The sequence below is a fragment of the Canis aureus genome, chromosome X, assembly GCF_053574225.1.
Source record: "Canis aureus isolate CA01 chromosome X, VMU_Caureus_v.1.0, whole genome shotgun sequence".
Taxonomy (NCBI): domain Eukaryota; kingdom Metazoa; phylum Chordata; class Mammalia; order Carnivora; family Canidae; genus Canis; species Canis aureus.
In genome coordinates this window covers 108,868,042-108,881,547 of record NC_135649.1, presented here as the reverse complement: position 1 = coordinate 108,881,547, position 13,506 = coordinate 108,868,042, and the positions used below count along the sequence as shown (strand labels likewise).

At 40.7% G+C, this 13,506-nt stretch overlaps 1 protein-coding gene across 12 annotated transcripts in view; it reads right to left on the bottom strand.

The window, feature by feature from the left end:
- Nucleotides 1–13,506, bottom strand: part of SH3KBP1 (SH3 domain containing kinase binding protein 1) — a 339,190-nt gene that overhangs the window by 115,874 nt on the left and 209,810 nt on the right. Inside the window, exon 1 of one of the 12 annotated variants that reach the window (XM_077889076.1) lies at nt 8,918–9,062. The exons of 10 other annotated variants lie outside the window; for them this stretch is intronic. In XM_077889076.1, coding sequence (XP_077745202.1) covers nt 8,918–8,932 — 15 coding nt within the window. In that variant the 5' untranslated portion in view covers nt 8,933–9,062. Of the gene's footprint in view, nt 1–8,361; nt 8,475–8,917; nt 9,063–13,506 lie in introns of those variants that run through there. One more of the 12 variants, XM_077889077.1, reaches the window with a different exon arrangement.

The following is a 13,506-nucleotide window of genomic DNA, read 5'->3' as shown; positions in this document are numbered from 1 at the left end:
AATTCCATTTCTCCCAGATCCTCGAGGTATCTAGAGCCTTGCATTTAAACATTCCACACACTTTAAGAGATGTTTCACTAAGTTTGTAATAACATGGGAAATTTTATATAATGCTAAGTGGAAAAGATGCGCAAGTATGTGTATGAAAAAAAAATTATATGTGTGGTATGATCTCAACCAGTTAAAAATGTGTGGCAGGGGATCCCTGGGTGGCTCAGTGGTTTAGCGCCTGCCTTCGGCCCAGGGCGTGATCCTGGAGTCCCAGAATCGAGTCCCACATTGGGCTCCCTGCATGGAGCCTGCTTCTCCCTCTCCCTGTGTCTCCACCCACCCCCCACCCGCTCTGCGCGTGTGTGTGTATGTGTGTGTGTGTGTGTGTCTCATGAATAAATAAATAAAATCTTTTAAAAAAATGTATGGCAAAAGGGTTGAAAGTAAACACAAAAACAAAAGTCAACATAGTTCGCCCCAAGGTGATTAAATTACAGCACTTTTTACTTTTTTTTTTATTTTTCTACTCTCCAGTGTTTTTACAAACCAGTTATTATTTTTACAATGAGAAAAAATAAAGTTTTAAGAAAATAGCACATACTAACTAGAAAGGATGGCCTACCTCTCTACATTACCGACTTCTTTCCATAAGGCCTGATTTGATATGCAATACCTCCTAACTAGAAATCACATGCAGCTTTTATTAGTAGGTCATTATATTTCCTTTTCCAAGTCATTAGTAAGGATGTTGAGAACATCAGATGTAAAATGAGTCATGACAATAATTCACAAGACACCACCCATATAGAGCATCGCCTACCATTTATCACCACCCTTTACTTATAGTTATTCATCAGCTCTTAACCTCAGTGACTGCGTTGATGATATAAAATCATTTCTAATTAATGCCGTTCCAAAAAAGGATCAAGATATTGTATCATGTTTTCAAAGTTAAGAAAATAGATTTCCTGCTCTTCTGATTGAACCCATGAATTCCTATTCAAATGTGTGACAGGAACTGAAAAAAAGTGGAGTTTACTTTGTAACTTTTTCACATATGATCAAAGACAAAAATTCTAGATTCCTCATTTCTCAGTATTTGAAGAAGTAATGATTGAAAGGGTGTGACTTATTTGCATGGAGTCTGTGGCTTTATTGTCCTGTTTTCTAGTGGTTCTCCAGTTCTCCAAAAGGAAAAACTTTTTATTTTACCTTATTTTATTTTTTTTGAAAAACTTTTTTAAACACAAACTGAAGTAATGATTATAGTTCCTCAAATGAAAAAAAAAGTGATGAAAAGCAGGCCCCCCCCAAATTTTGAGGTTTCATTTTTCCTCTGCTTTTAGAACTACTTACTTAAGTGTATCATAATCTTAAAATCACATAGATTTCACGGTTATTTTCATTTCTCAGCTATTTGACAACTGTCTCCACTTAATGTGAACATACTTTGATTTTGCTGTTTTTCAAAATCACGCCTGCTTTTCTTTTTTTTTTAAGGGAACTGAGGTTAGGGTGTAGATGGGTTGAATCAACGCACTTTTAAGATGAATCTTTTGGTGGACTGATTTCTGGTCTGCTGGAGAAAAAGTTCAATTCAGCCTGTGTTGGGCTATCATGCATATTCATTCACTCATTCAAAGTTAAAGTCTCTTCAGTAGCAAATCTCAGGTAAAAAAAAAAAGGAGTTCTCCTAAGGCTGGAATTCTAGGGTGCCTGAGATGAGTTTTAGGCAAATTAGATGCTCACCAAATGAACAAATGGTATGTCTTTCATTACTCATTTTGCATGTTCTCATTTTCCTGTACTAAAATGTTTCCCCATTCTCTTCTCTTTTCTTTGTAACATACACAAAGACACCAAACCACACTAAATAGAGGGGAAGAAAACCCTCATTTGAAAGACAAAACAAAACATGAAATCACCTATTTTAATCATGTGCTTTCTTAAATGGCACTTTTTATAATTCTATGTTATTTTTTAAAAAGGTATGTTTTATTTGTTTCACAGGGGTGGGGGGAGAGAATGTGTGCAGTAAAATATCCCAACTGATGCATTTTCTGGTCTTGAGAAATTCCTTGTCCTTTTCTATTACAATGGAGAATGTTCTTTTCAGTGCTTTCCACTTCTGAGTTCCTGAGAGCTACAGCTCTCTTGCCACCTTCCACAAAGTCTCGCTACAGGCTCCACACAGGGAAAACAGTACAGATTCATGGAAGATGGTGGCAAAGAAGGACAATGAGCAGGAATCGTACTTCTGGAGTTTCTAACCTATTCCCTAACTCCCGAGTTATCATGCTTGATTTATTTCAGAGATGGGTTTCAGATGGTTATCTATCCACTTCTACAGGGACTTTCAGGAAAAGATTTCCCCATCCTCCTTGCCATAGGACAAGGAAGAGTCTATCAGGCCTCAGTATTGGCCACATCTTCCTTATTCCTAACCTGATCACCATGCCTCAGGTTACAGGGGGGCTCCTTTCAGCCATCGGGAGACCAGAGGACAAGCAACCATCAAACCCCATGTAAGCCTTCACCTCCTTCCAAAACTCCATTTAGCCTCTCTTTGTGATGATGACCACCGTTTGTCCACAGCACCTGACTTTCAATTTCTTGACCATTTCCATTCACGGCCTTCGGTCACTGCCTCTCTGGATACCCCAGTCTCTTTCTAGTCATTGAATTTCATGAGAAGACAATCAGGCCACATTCAAATCTTCATTTCAGATAGACTTTCTAGACTAAAGTCAGGATTGGGCTACACACAAGCATACTGCTCTATGGCCCCATAAAACAATTTCTTAGTACTTGGAAACTACTGTGATCCCTCCCCTGACCTGGCTCTATCTCTTTTGGCCCCACTAATTTTTTCAAGACTTCTTTTCATCTTATATTCAGACGCTTTTCTGCTCTCCTAACTAGTGACCTATGTATGACTGAAGGATCTAGTCGAAAAACCTGGCATTGTTCGAACTCGTGGGCAGTGAATACAAAAATTACACCAAATTATCAGAGATCCTATAACCCTTACTGGGAAGCATGGTTAGTTCGCCCGTCTATTATATCCTGCTCACCTCCAGACTGCAAAGAGAAAGCGTGACCTGCATCGCTTAGTCAGATTACTTATATGTGCAGGCACAGAATTGCCAGCTTTGTAATGTTTCAGCCTCTTCCAAATCAAAAAACAACAATAGTTGTATTCCTGTCACTGGAAAAAGTAGGATTCTAAATTATGAACCAGCCAACTTTCTCTGTTTCTAGCAATGCCTGAATGTGGAGGGGATACTGGGGTTTGAAGCAAAAGAACTCTATCTGTAATTAGACACTCAGGACACGTAATGTGGGCAGCTCTCTCGTTGCAGCAATCAGACAGTACTAGCACTGTACCAGGAGGGCAAGTTGGGACTACTCCAGGATCAAACGTCTTGATACGTACATCATTACTTCTCGTATCAACTTTCTTAATAGTCTAGAAAAGGTACTCAAGAACTTTCAGAAAAACTGCTTCTGGTAGAGAGAGAAAATGAAAAACCCAACTAAGAAATCAAAACAAAAAGAACAGACTGAACAGATGCTACCAAAACAAATGGAGCAAAACATATTAAAATCGCTGGTGGGTGAAAATGCTTAGCAAGTGAAAGAAGAAAAAAGAAAATGAGGCAGTAAATTCATCTTTACCACTTCTAACTTCCTCATCTTAAATGAGCAAAACAGAAATACAGCTTCTAAATGATAGAGACCCCAAATATCTGCCTTTAGTTGTCCAAACATTACCTCTTCTATTCCTCAAAGTTCAAGCATAAGTTTAATTGAGGTGAGACTTCTGAGTCACAGGCTATCTATGAAATGGCTTAACAATGGCCTTTTGATGAAGAAGCGGCTTTTAAGGCAATTCCTGCGTACTCTTAATTTGTCAACTGTTCATTTTATAGCTCAGGTTGAGAGAGAGAGAAAGCTCTAACAGAGGTGTAAGTAGGGGTTATTATGCTTATGCTTCCATTTGCTTCAAGAGCATTTATGGGCACACATCTATTTGGGATCTGGCCTCACCACTAAAAGCCTGCATTGAGAATAAGGCTATCATCTCATTCTGTTTAAATGGCCTCTGATGCCACTGAAAAGCACAAAACAATCCCTGTGATCTAAATTCTTTAAATGGAAGAAAAGTCACACCATTGTGCAAAGTAAGCTGGGCAACTTGTTTTAAAGTTGCCAGTTTTGAGGTGCCTGGGTGGCTCAGTCAGTTAAGCATCTGCTTTCTGCTCAGGCCGTAATCCCAGAGTCCTGGGATCGAGCCCCATGTCAGGCTCCCTGCTCAGTGGGGTCTACTTCTCCCTCTCCCTCTGCACCTCCCCTCCCCTCTGCTCATGCTCTCTCTCTCTCTCCTTCTCTCTTAAATAAATAAATAAAATCGTTTAAAAAAAAATAAAAATAAAAAAGTTGCCAGTTTTGAGGCATCTGAATGGATTAGTCGGTCCAGTACCTAACTCTTGGTTTTGGCTCAGCTGTTGATTTCAGAGCCAGGGGATGAGCCTAGGCTCCACGCTGGGTTCGGAGTCTGCCTGAGATTCTTCCCACCCTCTCCCCCTCATACACTTGCACACTCTCCTTCAAATAAATAAAATCTTTTTTAAAAGATGCCAGTTTTTATAGAGCACTCAGCTTAATCCATCCCACTGAAATTCAGTTGTCTAGACTATCATTTTACAGGTAGTAAGAATATCAGCGAGAAAAAGACAAGTTAGGTACATATGCAGGATCTTTTTAATGGGCACACAGAAATTTTTAAAATCTTGACTTTCAGGAGTGAAAAGCATCTGCAAACTTCAGGATTATAAACACTATGAAATAGTTTTGTTTTGTTTTTTAAAGATTTTATTTATTTATTCCTGAGAGAGAGAGGCAGAGAGGCAGAGGGAGAAGCAGGCTCCATGCAGGGAGCCTGATGTGGGACTCGATCCTGGGACCCCAGGATCACGCCCAGGGCTGAAGGCTGTTTACACTGAGCCACCAGGGCTGCCCTGAAATAGTTATGAATATAAGTAAAGAACAAAAGAGAGCCACATGAAATACTTGTAGATACTTCAGTTCACCCCACTGAAGAATATCAACGGAGTCAAATGAATGAGCCAGCAAATGTGCGAAAGGAAAGACTTTCATTTCCTATCCCCAGGGAATTCCAGAGCAGAAGGTGAGGAGAGAAAAAAAAAAATAAATCATAAAACTGGCTTTCCCTACCATGTAGGATAAATGAGGTACTATCATTTATAATTAACAATAGCACAAAAAAGAAATTCAGCTTTTATCAGAAGGACTATTTTGTTTTTGTTTTTTTTAATTATTTACGATAGTCACACAGAGAGAGAGAGGCAGAGACACAGGCAGAGGGAGAAGCAGGCTCCATGCACCGGGAGCCCGACATGGGATTCGATCCTGGGTCTCCAAGATCGCGCCCCGGGCCAAAGGCAGGCGCCAAACCGCTCTGCGCCACCCAGGGATCCCAGAAGGACTATTTTGAATTCACTCTCAGTAAACCTTCAGAAGCAGCAGTCCTGGTCACCATTAAACCCCTGAAAGCAAGCAACCACTTGGGCTCCCTGCTCATCTTTTCTTCAGGGGCTGAGGAACAGGGGGCTCGGTCCTTCCCTCAAGCCATCTGTGATCTCTGGGGATAGTGCAACTGATCTGCTCCTTCATGTGGCTTCTCAGACTGAAGACCTGTTCCTCAACTCATTGTTCTAAGATGAGAAGAATAGTTTCCTTTCCCCTTAGGCAACAAGAACATACATTAATTAAACACCAATTCTAACAGCAAAGAGCTACCACTTCACACCCATTAGGATGGCTATTATAGAACAAACAAATAGAATGACAAGTGCTGGCAAGGATGTGGAGAAATTGGAATTCTCGTGCATTACTGGTAGGAATGCAAAATGGTGCAGCTGTTGTGGAAAACAGCATGGCAGTTTCACAAAAAATTAAAAATAGAATTACATATGATCCAGTAATTCTACTTCTGGGATATACCCAAAAGAATTGAGAGCAAGGACTCACATAGGTATCAGTAGGCCAGGGCTCATTTTAGCATTATTCATGGTAGCCAAAAGGTAGAAACAACCTAAATGACTATCAATGGAGGAACGAATAAACAAGTTGTGACATAGCTATACAGTGCAATATTATTCAGCCTTAAAAAGAAAGGAAATTCTGATACCTGCTACGACATAGATGAACCCTGAAGACATTACGCTAGGTAAAATAAGCCTGACACAAAAGGATAAATATTTTATGACTCCACTTATAAGAGGTACCCAGCAGAATCAAATTGATAGAGACAGAAAGTTGAAGGGTTGCTAGGAGGAGGGGAGAATTAGAAGTTAGTGTTTAATGGATTACAGAGTTTACAGAGTCTCATTGTAAGAAGAGGAAAAAGTTCTGGGTTCTGGAAATGAATGGTGATGATGGTTGTACATTAATATGAACATATTTAATGCCACTGAACCGTACACCTAATAATGGATAAAATGGTGTTGTATATATTTTACTGTAATAAAAACACTCTACATTTCTATAGGAGTACATAGAAAGCTTTTATGGGGATTTTCATGGAGAAGTCACAGAGAAGTTTTAAAGCCAGGTGCGAGAGACTGAGAAAGTCTTACTTTTGTTCTGTTGGAATTTTTCGCCATTTACTTGGGTAAACATTATAAACAAAACCAACCAGAATTAAGTCAGCCTTTAACCTGTTAATTCCTCTCTTAAAAACTCAGCCTGAGGGGATCCCTGGGTGGCTCAGCAGTTTAGCACCTGCCTTTAGCCCAGGGCGTGATCCTGGAGTCCCAGGATCAAGTCCCACATCGGGATCCTTGCACAGAGCCTGCTTCTCCCTCTGCCTGTGTCTCCGCCTCTCTGTGTCTCTCATGAATAAATGAATAAAATAAAATCTTTAAAAAAAACTCAGCCTGAAAAAAATAATCAGGGCAGGTATAATGATGCATATACAAGAACGCTGTTTTTAAAATGAAAAATGTGGAAGCAATGTAAATAGTTATTACATGAGGATCGGTTCAATAAATGGTGGTATGCCTGTACAGGGATGACCATGTATTTGCCTGGAAAAAAGGGGGCCCATAATATGTTAAGTTCTAAAAACAGGTAACATTTACTATGACCTCATTATCATATGAAGAGTGACGGGCATACTGCATGGACATTCCTGTTCTAATCAAATTCTGGAAGGATATATGTATAACGGTTGTTCCTAGGTAATAGGATTCAGGGCAGTGTATTCATATTCTTTAACTTTGCATTTTTATTATTATAATAATTATTGCAAAGAACTCTTGTAAGCAGAGAAATAACAGGGCTATTTCCATTTTGAGAAATGAATAAGCAAAGGGTTTTGGGGGGGGGGTTCGCTAATGCAAATTAGTAGTTTGGAAGTCAAGAACCCTTTAAGGGTCCCAGGGGCTACCTTGCCTGTGCCATCTCCAGGCCCTAGCCTGAGGGAGCCAGAGGCTCTCCTGTGAGAGCCCAGGGCTATGGCTGAGCCTTTTTCCATAGGTCACACCTTACAATCAACATGCTTGCACTTTCTCAAAGAGTCACCAGCTGAATTTTACATATAGATATCTAATTTTCATTTCTACTTTTTAGAACTCAGAACAATGATATCTGGCAATAATAATTATAATAATAATAATGATTATTATTATTAAATAATTAAGTAGCAAATTTAAGATAGCTTTCTTTTTTTTTAAGATAGCTTTCAACAAGAAAATTCTCTCAATCCATCACAGATGAGTATATTTTATATTTTAGCTAGCTGCTGCCTGTACTCACATACTTCTAGACAAGCAACAGATGCCGTTAAAAAACTTTTCAAGAAGTTCTCCCTACTCTTAAAGTAATGTGTTAAAATAATGTGTTCCCTTTTGTTATGCTCTCTTCCTTTTCGTGTAATTCTGAAAACATTATAGGTTAAAGCCCACAGAAAAAGCCACAGAGAGACATATTTTATAGATCTCATCAACTCTCCCCTTTAAATGTTTTTTCAACAAGAGACAGGAATATGGAAGACATATGACGCATTGTGAGCCTCACTTACCCTGTGGTTTATTTAGGGAATTTTATTCTGTGTTTGGAAAATGACAGACTTCTGCTTTTAGGTAGACAAATATGAACAACTCACCAAGAGAAACAAGACCCCCTGTCACTAGCAAACTTTTAGAAAGTCAGATAATTTAGTGTCTTTATTTTGCTGCATATATGAGCAAATGAATAGAAATGCTCAGTCCAACAAAATTAGTCAAATATCTTTACCTCTATAAAAAACAGTTCCCCAGCACCCACCCAGAAGTCACTACTCACAGCTTCTCCATTCACCAGGAAAACTCCAAATGTCCATGCCTCCCAAGAGTTAAATGCCCCGTAGCTGGCTCACTCTGCGTGGACATATTCTTCTCCCCTGAGTTAACCTGAAGAGCAAGCTGGATTTGTTTACTGCACAAACATCTGTAATTGCTAAACATCTCAGTGGCATGGTGTAACAGTTACTGCTTGTGCAAACTACCCATCTAAATGACTCTCTGCAGTATGAGCACATGAAAACCCAAGACACAAGAGAAATTGAAAACATCTGTAAAAATCAATGGCCGAATTGACCAAAGGGGTGGGGGGTGGGGAGGATTAAAACAGCTAAAGAGTTTCAGTGCAATATTTGACTTTAGAAAAGCCTCCTCCGAGCTAGAGCTATAGGTTCTTCCTTAGCATATCCACAGCCCCCCTCTGAAGGGGATCCCAGCCGGCAGACACTTCTTGTAACCCCCCTGGGGCAAACCCTTTACAAGGCTTGTTAGAAAACTGCGCAGACAAGATGCAAGATTAAGGGGACTTATTACATCTCTAAAAGCAAAGAAAGAAATACCTCTTCTCCCATCATGCAGTCAGCCTCCTTTCTTCAGTTTGAAAAGGTCCCAGAACTACCCAGGAACCCTCCCACTTCCTTCCAACAGCCAAAGGCACAGAGCCTGAAGGACCCAGCCTAACCCTGAGTCATACTTGGGACCAAATGAGCAATGGGGAGAACAAAGCTCGCATTTGTTTACGCTTCAGGAAACCAGGGCCGATTCACAGCTTGGGTGGCTTTGCGAGAAGTCCTCCTCCCTCGCCTGCCTGCTGCAGGAATGAAGCTGTCTCCCGGGGACCCACAGGTGTGACCATTCAGACAAGGAACACACTGAAGGAGCGTTTATTTGGCAGGACCCAGCGGCCACTTCTGTTTAAAAACATCAGATAGAAAATAAAAAGCCCACTGTCTTTCAACAGATAATCTGATGGGGAATGACAGAGATCTAGAATATGGTTTGTATGTGAAATATCTATCGTAAAAATACCTGTATTTTAAAGAAGTGAGATTAGTGGTAACACACAAAAATTATGCATTAAAAAAAAAAGGAAAAAAAAAAAACGAGGAATAAAAACAGCAGCGGCTTTATAGAAACATTCGACCTAGGAAAACTCAGCAGAACTCTTGCCAGCCATGTCATTGGTAGTATCCTCACAGATTGGAATAAACTGTTTAAATAGCAATCTTGTTTGGGCCCCAAATGAGATACCATTTCAATCATCCCTTCAATGGTTTTAAAGCCCAGTGGTGAAGAGCTCAAAACTCTAGAGCTAGAGTGTCGGAGATCAAAATCCTGGGGTCTCACTTCCCAGTCGTGTGATTTTGAGCAACTCATTTAACCTCCATTCACCTGAGTTTCCTTATCTAAAAAATAGGGGTAAAAGCCCCAAACCAATCTATAGGGTGTCTGGAAGATTAAATAGGTAATATATGTGCAGAGTGCTTAAAAAAGTACCTGGTACAAAGGAAGTGCCCTATTAGCCACTATCACAATTTCAGGACAACTTCACAAGGCAGAGTGCCACATCAACAGTACCCTCACCTTACCACAGTTCTTGCGTACTCACTCTGATGACCCATTTCACTTCTTAACTATGGGGAATTTTTTTTTACTTTTTAAATTGCACTAATTTAAAAACCATTTATTCAATATTTAGTAAGTGCCTATGGTGTAGGGGATTTTTGAATGAGATGCTATCTCAGCGCTCAAGAAATGTTCAATCTGCTTGATAGGTCTGTTTATATATCACCCAAGAAAACAAATATGGGAGGGTGCCTGGGTGGCTCAGTGGTTGAGCATCTGCCTTCGGCTCATGTCGAGATCTCCGGGGTCCTGGGATCGAGTCCCACACTGGGGTCCCCGCATGGAGCCTCTGTCTCCCTCTGCCTATGTCTCTGTCTCTCATGAATAAATAAATAAAATCTTAAAACACACACACATACAAATGTGGGAGATGTCACTAGGCTGTGAATGGCAAGGTGGTGCAGGAGGTAGGGAATTAACATTTGGAATTTAGAAGGCAGATAACAAATTACCTTATTGAAACCTAATTAGGATGGAGAGAATAGACAAATTGCCTGTGTAGAAGAATTCCCATTAATTGAGGGTATGAAATATAAAAATACTCCTCCCTCAAGGAGGTAAGTGGAACTTCCCACTCCTTAAGTGTGAGGTGTACTTGGTGACTTCTTTCTAAAGAGTTGAATCTAGAAAAGGAGGGGGAAAAAACAGAACAACTTTACAGTGAAGAAACCTGATAAATCCAATCTCAGGCGGGTGCCCAAAGTCAACATCAACAGTGAGAAGTCATGCTGAGAGGATGTGCCCTTGATAGGGACATGATAAGAATGGCACTTCCCCACTGCGGTCTTCCTGCCCCAAATCCACCACTTCAGTCTAAGTGTGAGAAAAACATCGGACAAATGCCAATTTAAGGACATTCTGCAAAACTTCTCAAAATTGCCATGGTTATCAAAAACATGGCACATCTGAGAAAATGTCATAGCCAAGAGAGGGGCCTAAGGAGATGTAATATAATGGGGTGTCCTAGATGGGATCCTGGAACAGAGAAAGGACATCAGGTAAAACCTAAGGAACTCTGAATAAAGGATGGACTTGCACATATACATATACATAAATAAACGTATATGTGTGATTTAGAGACATACATGATTACGTTCATGGACATGTGCACAGAAATGCATTTAACAATGCCTTCCCTACTTCATTTATTTATTATCTCTATATCCTTAGCCCATCTCTTTAACAAAGATAGCTGAAAGCTGAGTCCTGGCCTTTTGCTTTCCATAATATACAAAAGAGTTTTCTTTGAAAGGAAACTTGGCTCTTCTGTCAGTTCTGCTGCCAACCCAGGCTACAGCGGCCCAACTCAAAGAGTGTGCATGAGGTGGGCCCATCTGCCCCTTTCCAAGAGCTACTAGAAGTTCCTGGTGCCTGGCCAATTAGTCATCAACCACGGAGCCCCGGGGCTGGCAACTCTCCCAGCTACTTCCTCCCCATCTCCAGTCCACACTGCTCAGCACCTCCCCAGTTATCTCTAAAGTGCCAATCTGATCATGCCACTCCCCAACGGAACTCCTCCACCAACTAGCCAGCTCACCCAGAAGTACAGCTTGTGTGAAGTGGCTGGAGGAAGAGGGCCCACCTCCCCTCCAACCCCCTACACCTCCTCCTCCACCACCACAACCACATCCCCTGTACTCCAGCCAAATCCAGCCCTTCTGCATAACCATCCTCTCTCTTTATCCATGCACACACTACCAGTACCACGAAAGCCCATTTATCTTTTCATACTTTGCCCAAGTATTACTTTGCTTGAAAAGATCTCCCTGACACCCCATCTCTTCTTTCTGGGCCTCCAGGAGAGGTAGTAGCTCCTTCCCCTATTCTCCCTCTCTCTCTTTTTTTTTTTTTAAGATTTTATTTATTTATTCATGAGAGACACAGAGAGAGAAAGAGGCAGAGATACAGGCAGAGAGAGAAGCAGGCTCCATGCAGGGAACCCGATGTGGGACTGCATCCCAGGTCTTCAGGATCACGCCCTGGGCCAAAGGCAGGCACTCAACCACTGAGCCACTCAGGCGTTCCTCCTTCCCCTATTCTCTTTGATGCTTTGGACGTACATCTGCTAGTTCTTTTCCCCTGCATCATAATGGCTTTTATACATACCCACTTTTCTCCCACGCGTACATAATCTGAAGCACTAAATGAGAGGCCTGTATGTGACAGCTGATTCAAGGCATGATGCAGGGGAGGAGGTGTTAACTCCATTCCAGTTAACTACACCAGACTCGTCTTACCCCAAATAAATACCCTGCCAGGTAACAAATATGCATGTATCATGCTAATAGAGAACCCAGACATGCCACCTAGCTGACTCCTTTACAAAGGGACTGCCACTCCTGAGTTCATTTATCTAGAAATTTCCAGAGCTGCCACTGCAGATCCATAAAAGGCATTCAATAAAGCTTCAGTTAGTGAATGAATGAGCCAATTAATAAACAAATGAAAGAGTGAATCTGTGGCCAGACCACAAGCAGACCCCAAACAGAATGGGTCTTCCTTCATAATTTCAACTGGATTAGGACAAAACATTATATTCATGGATCAAGTTCACAAATATTTATTGAGGGCCTACTACAGTTTAACAATGGTTTTCAAGGAGTTATAAATATGAATATGATGGCAAGGTCCAAAATCATGGCACTTCTTCCTTTCTAAAGGCTAATATTTGAGGTGATGCCAAACAAACAGCTGTCCAGACATGGCAAAACTCAATTCTACTTCCCTGATTTTGAAATTTTCCATAATAAAAAGTTAAAGAAATGATCCTGGAAACTGCACTGCTATTTACAGGCACTCCTTCTGTTCTAATAACCAGAAGGGCAGCAATAATAACTATGAATGTTAATCAAGTGATGATTATATGCCAGGCACTTTTCTACCCATTTTTTGTGTTACTTAATCCTCACAACAGCCATATGGAGCATGTCCTGTTGGTATTCTAATTTTACAGATGAGGAATCTAAAGCAATGAGTGCTTAAGTAGTCTATCCTAGGAAAAATCAGAGGTGGGATGTGAACCCAGGCAATCTGGCCTGCATGCTTAATAACCACTATACTCCTAAAAACATACATTTAAGGCCTTCTGGGAATGCGATCCTTGGTGATGATCTGGCTGCAATTAAACATTTCCTAGAAAATACTACTATGCTGAGTGTTTTAGAAAGTATATGTCAAGCATATGTAGAACAGTAAGCAACATCTAACATGTCAAAGAGTAATCTCCTAATACTGTTTCTGGTTCCCTTTTCCTACCAATACCCCTGTCCTTACTTCTCCTAGTTAAGAAAATTTAACAGAGACACTTTGGGGAAAGATGACACAGAAAACAAAGTCTAAAAATCCCAAACCATTCACCCAGGCAACCAGTGGGCATCTTAATACCATTCACTTATTAAAAACCATGGATTTTCCAACCGCTTAAGAGATGTCACGTAATCTTACCTTTTAACCAAAATGAGGGACATCCAACACTATAGGTCTCGGGTAACCACAACGAGGTTTTGACCAAATTGTGTTTCTT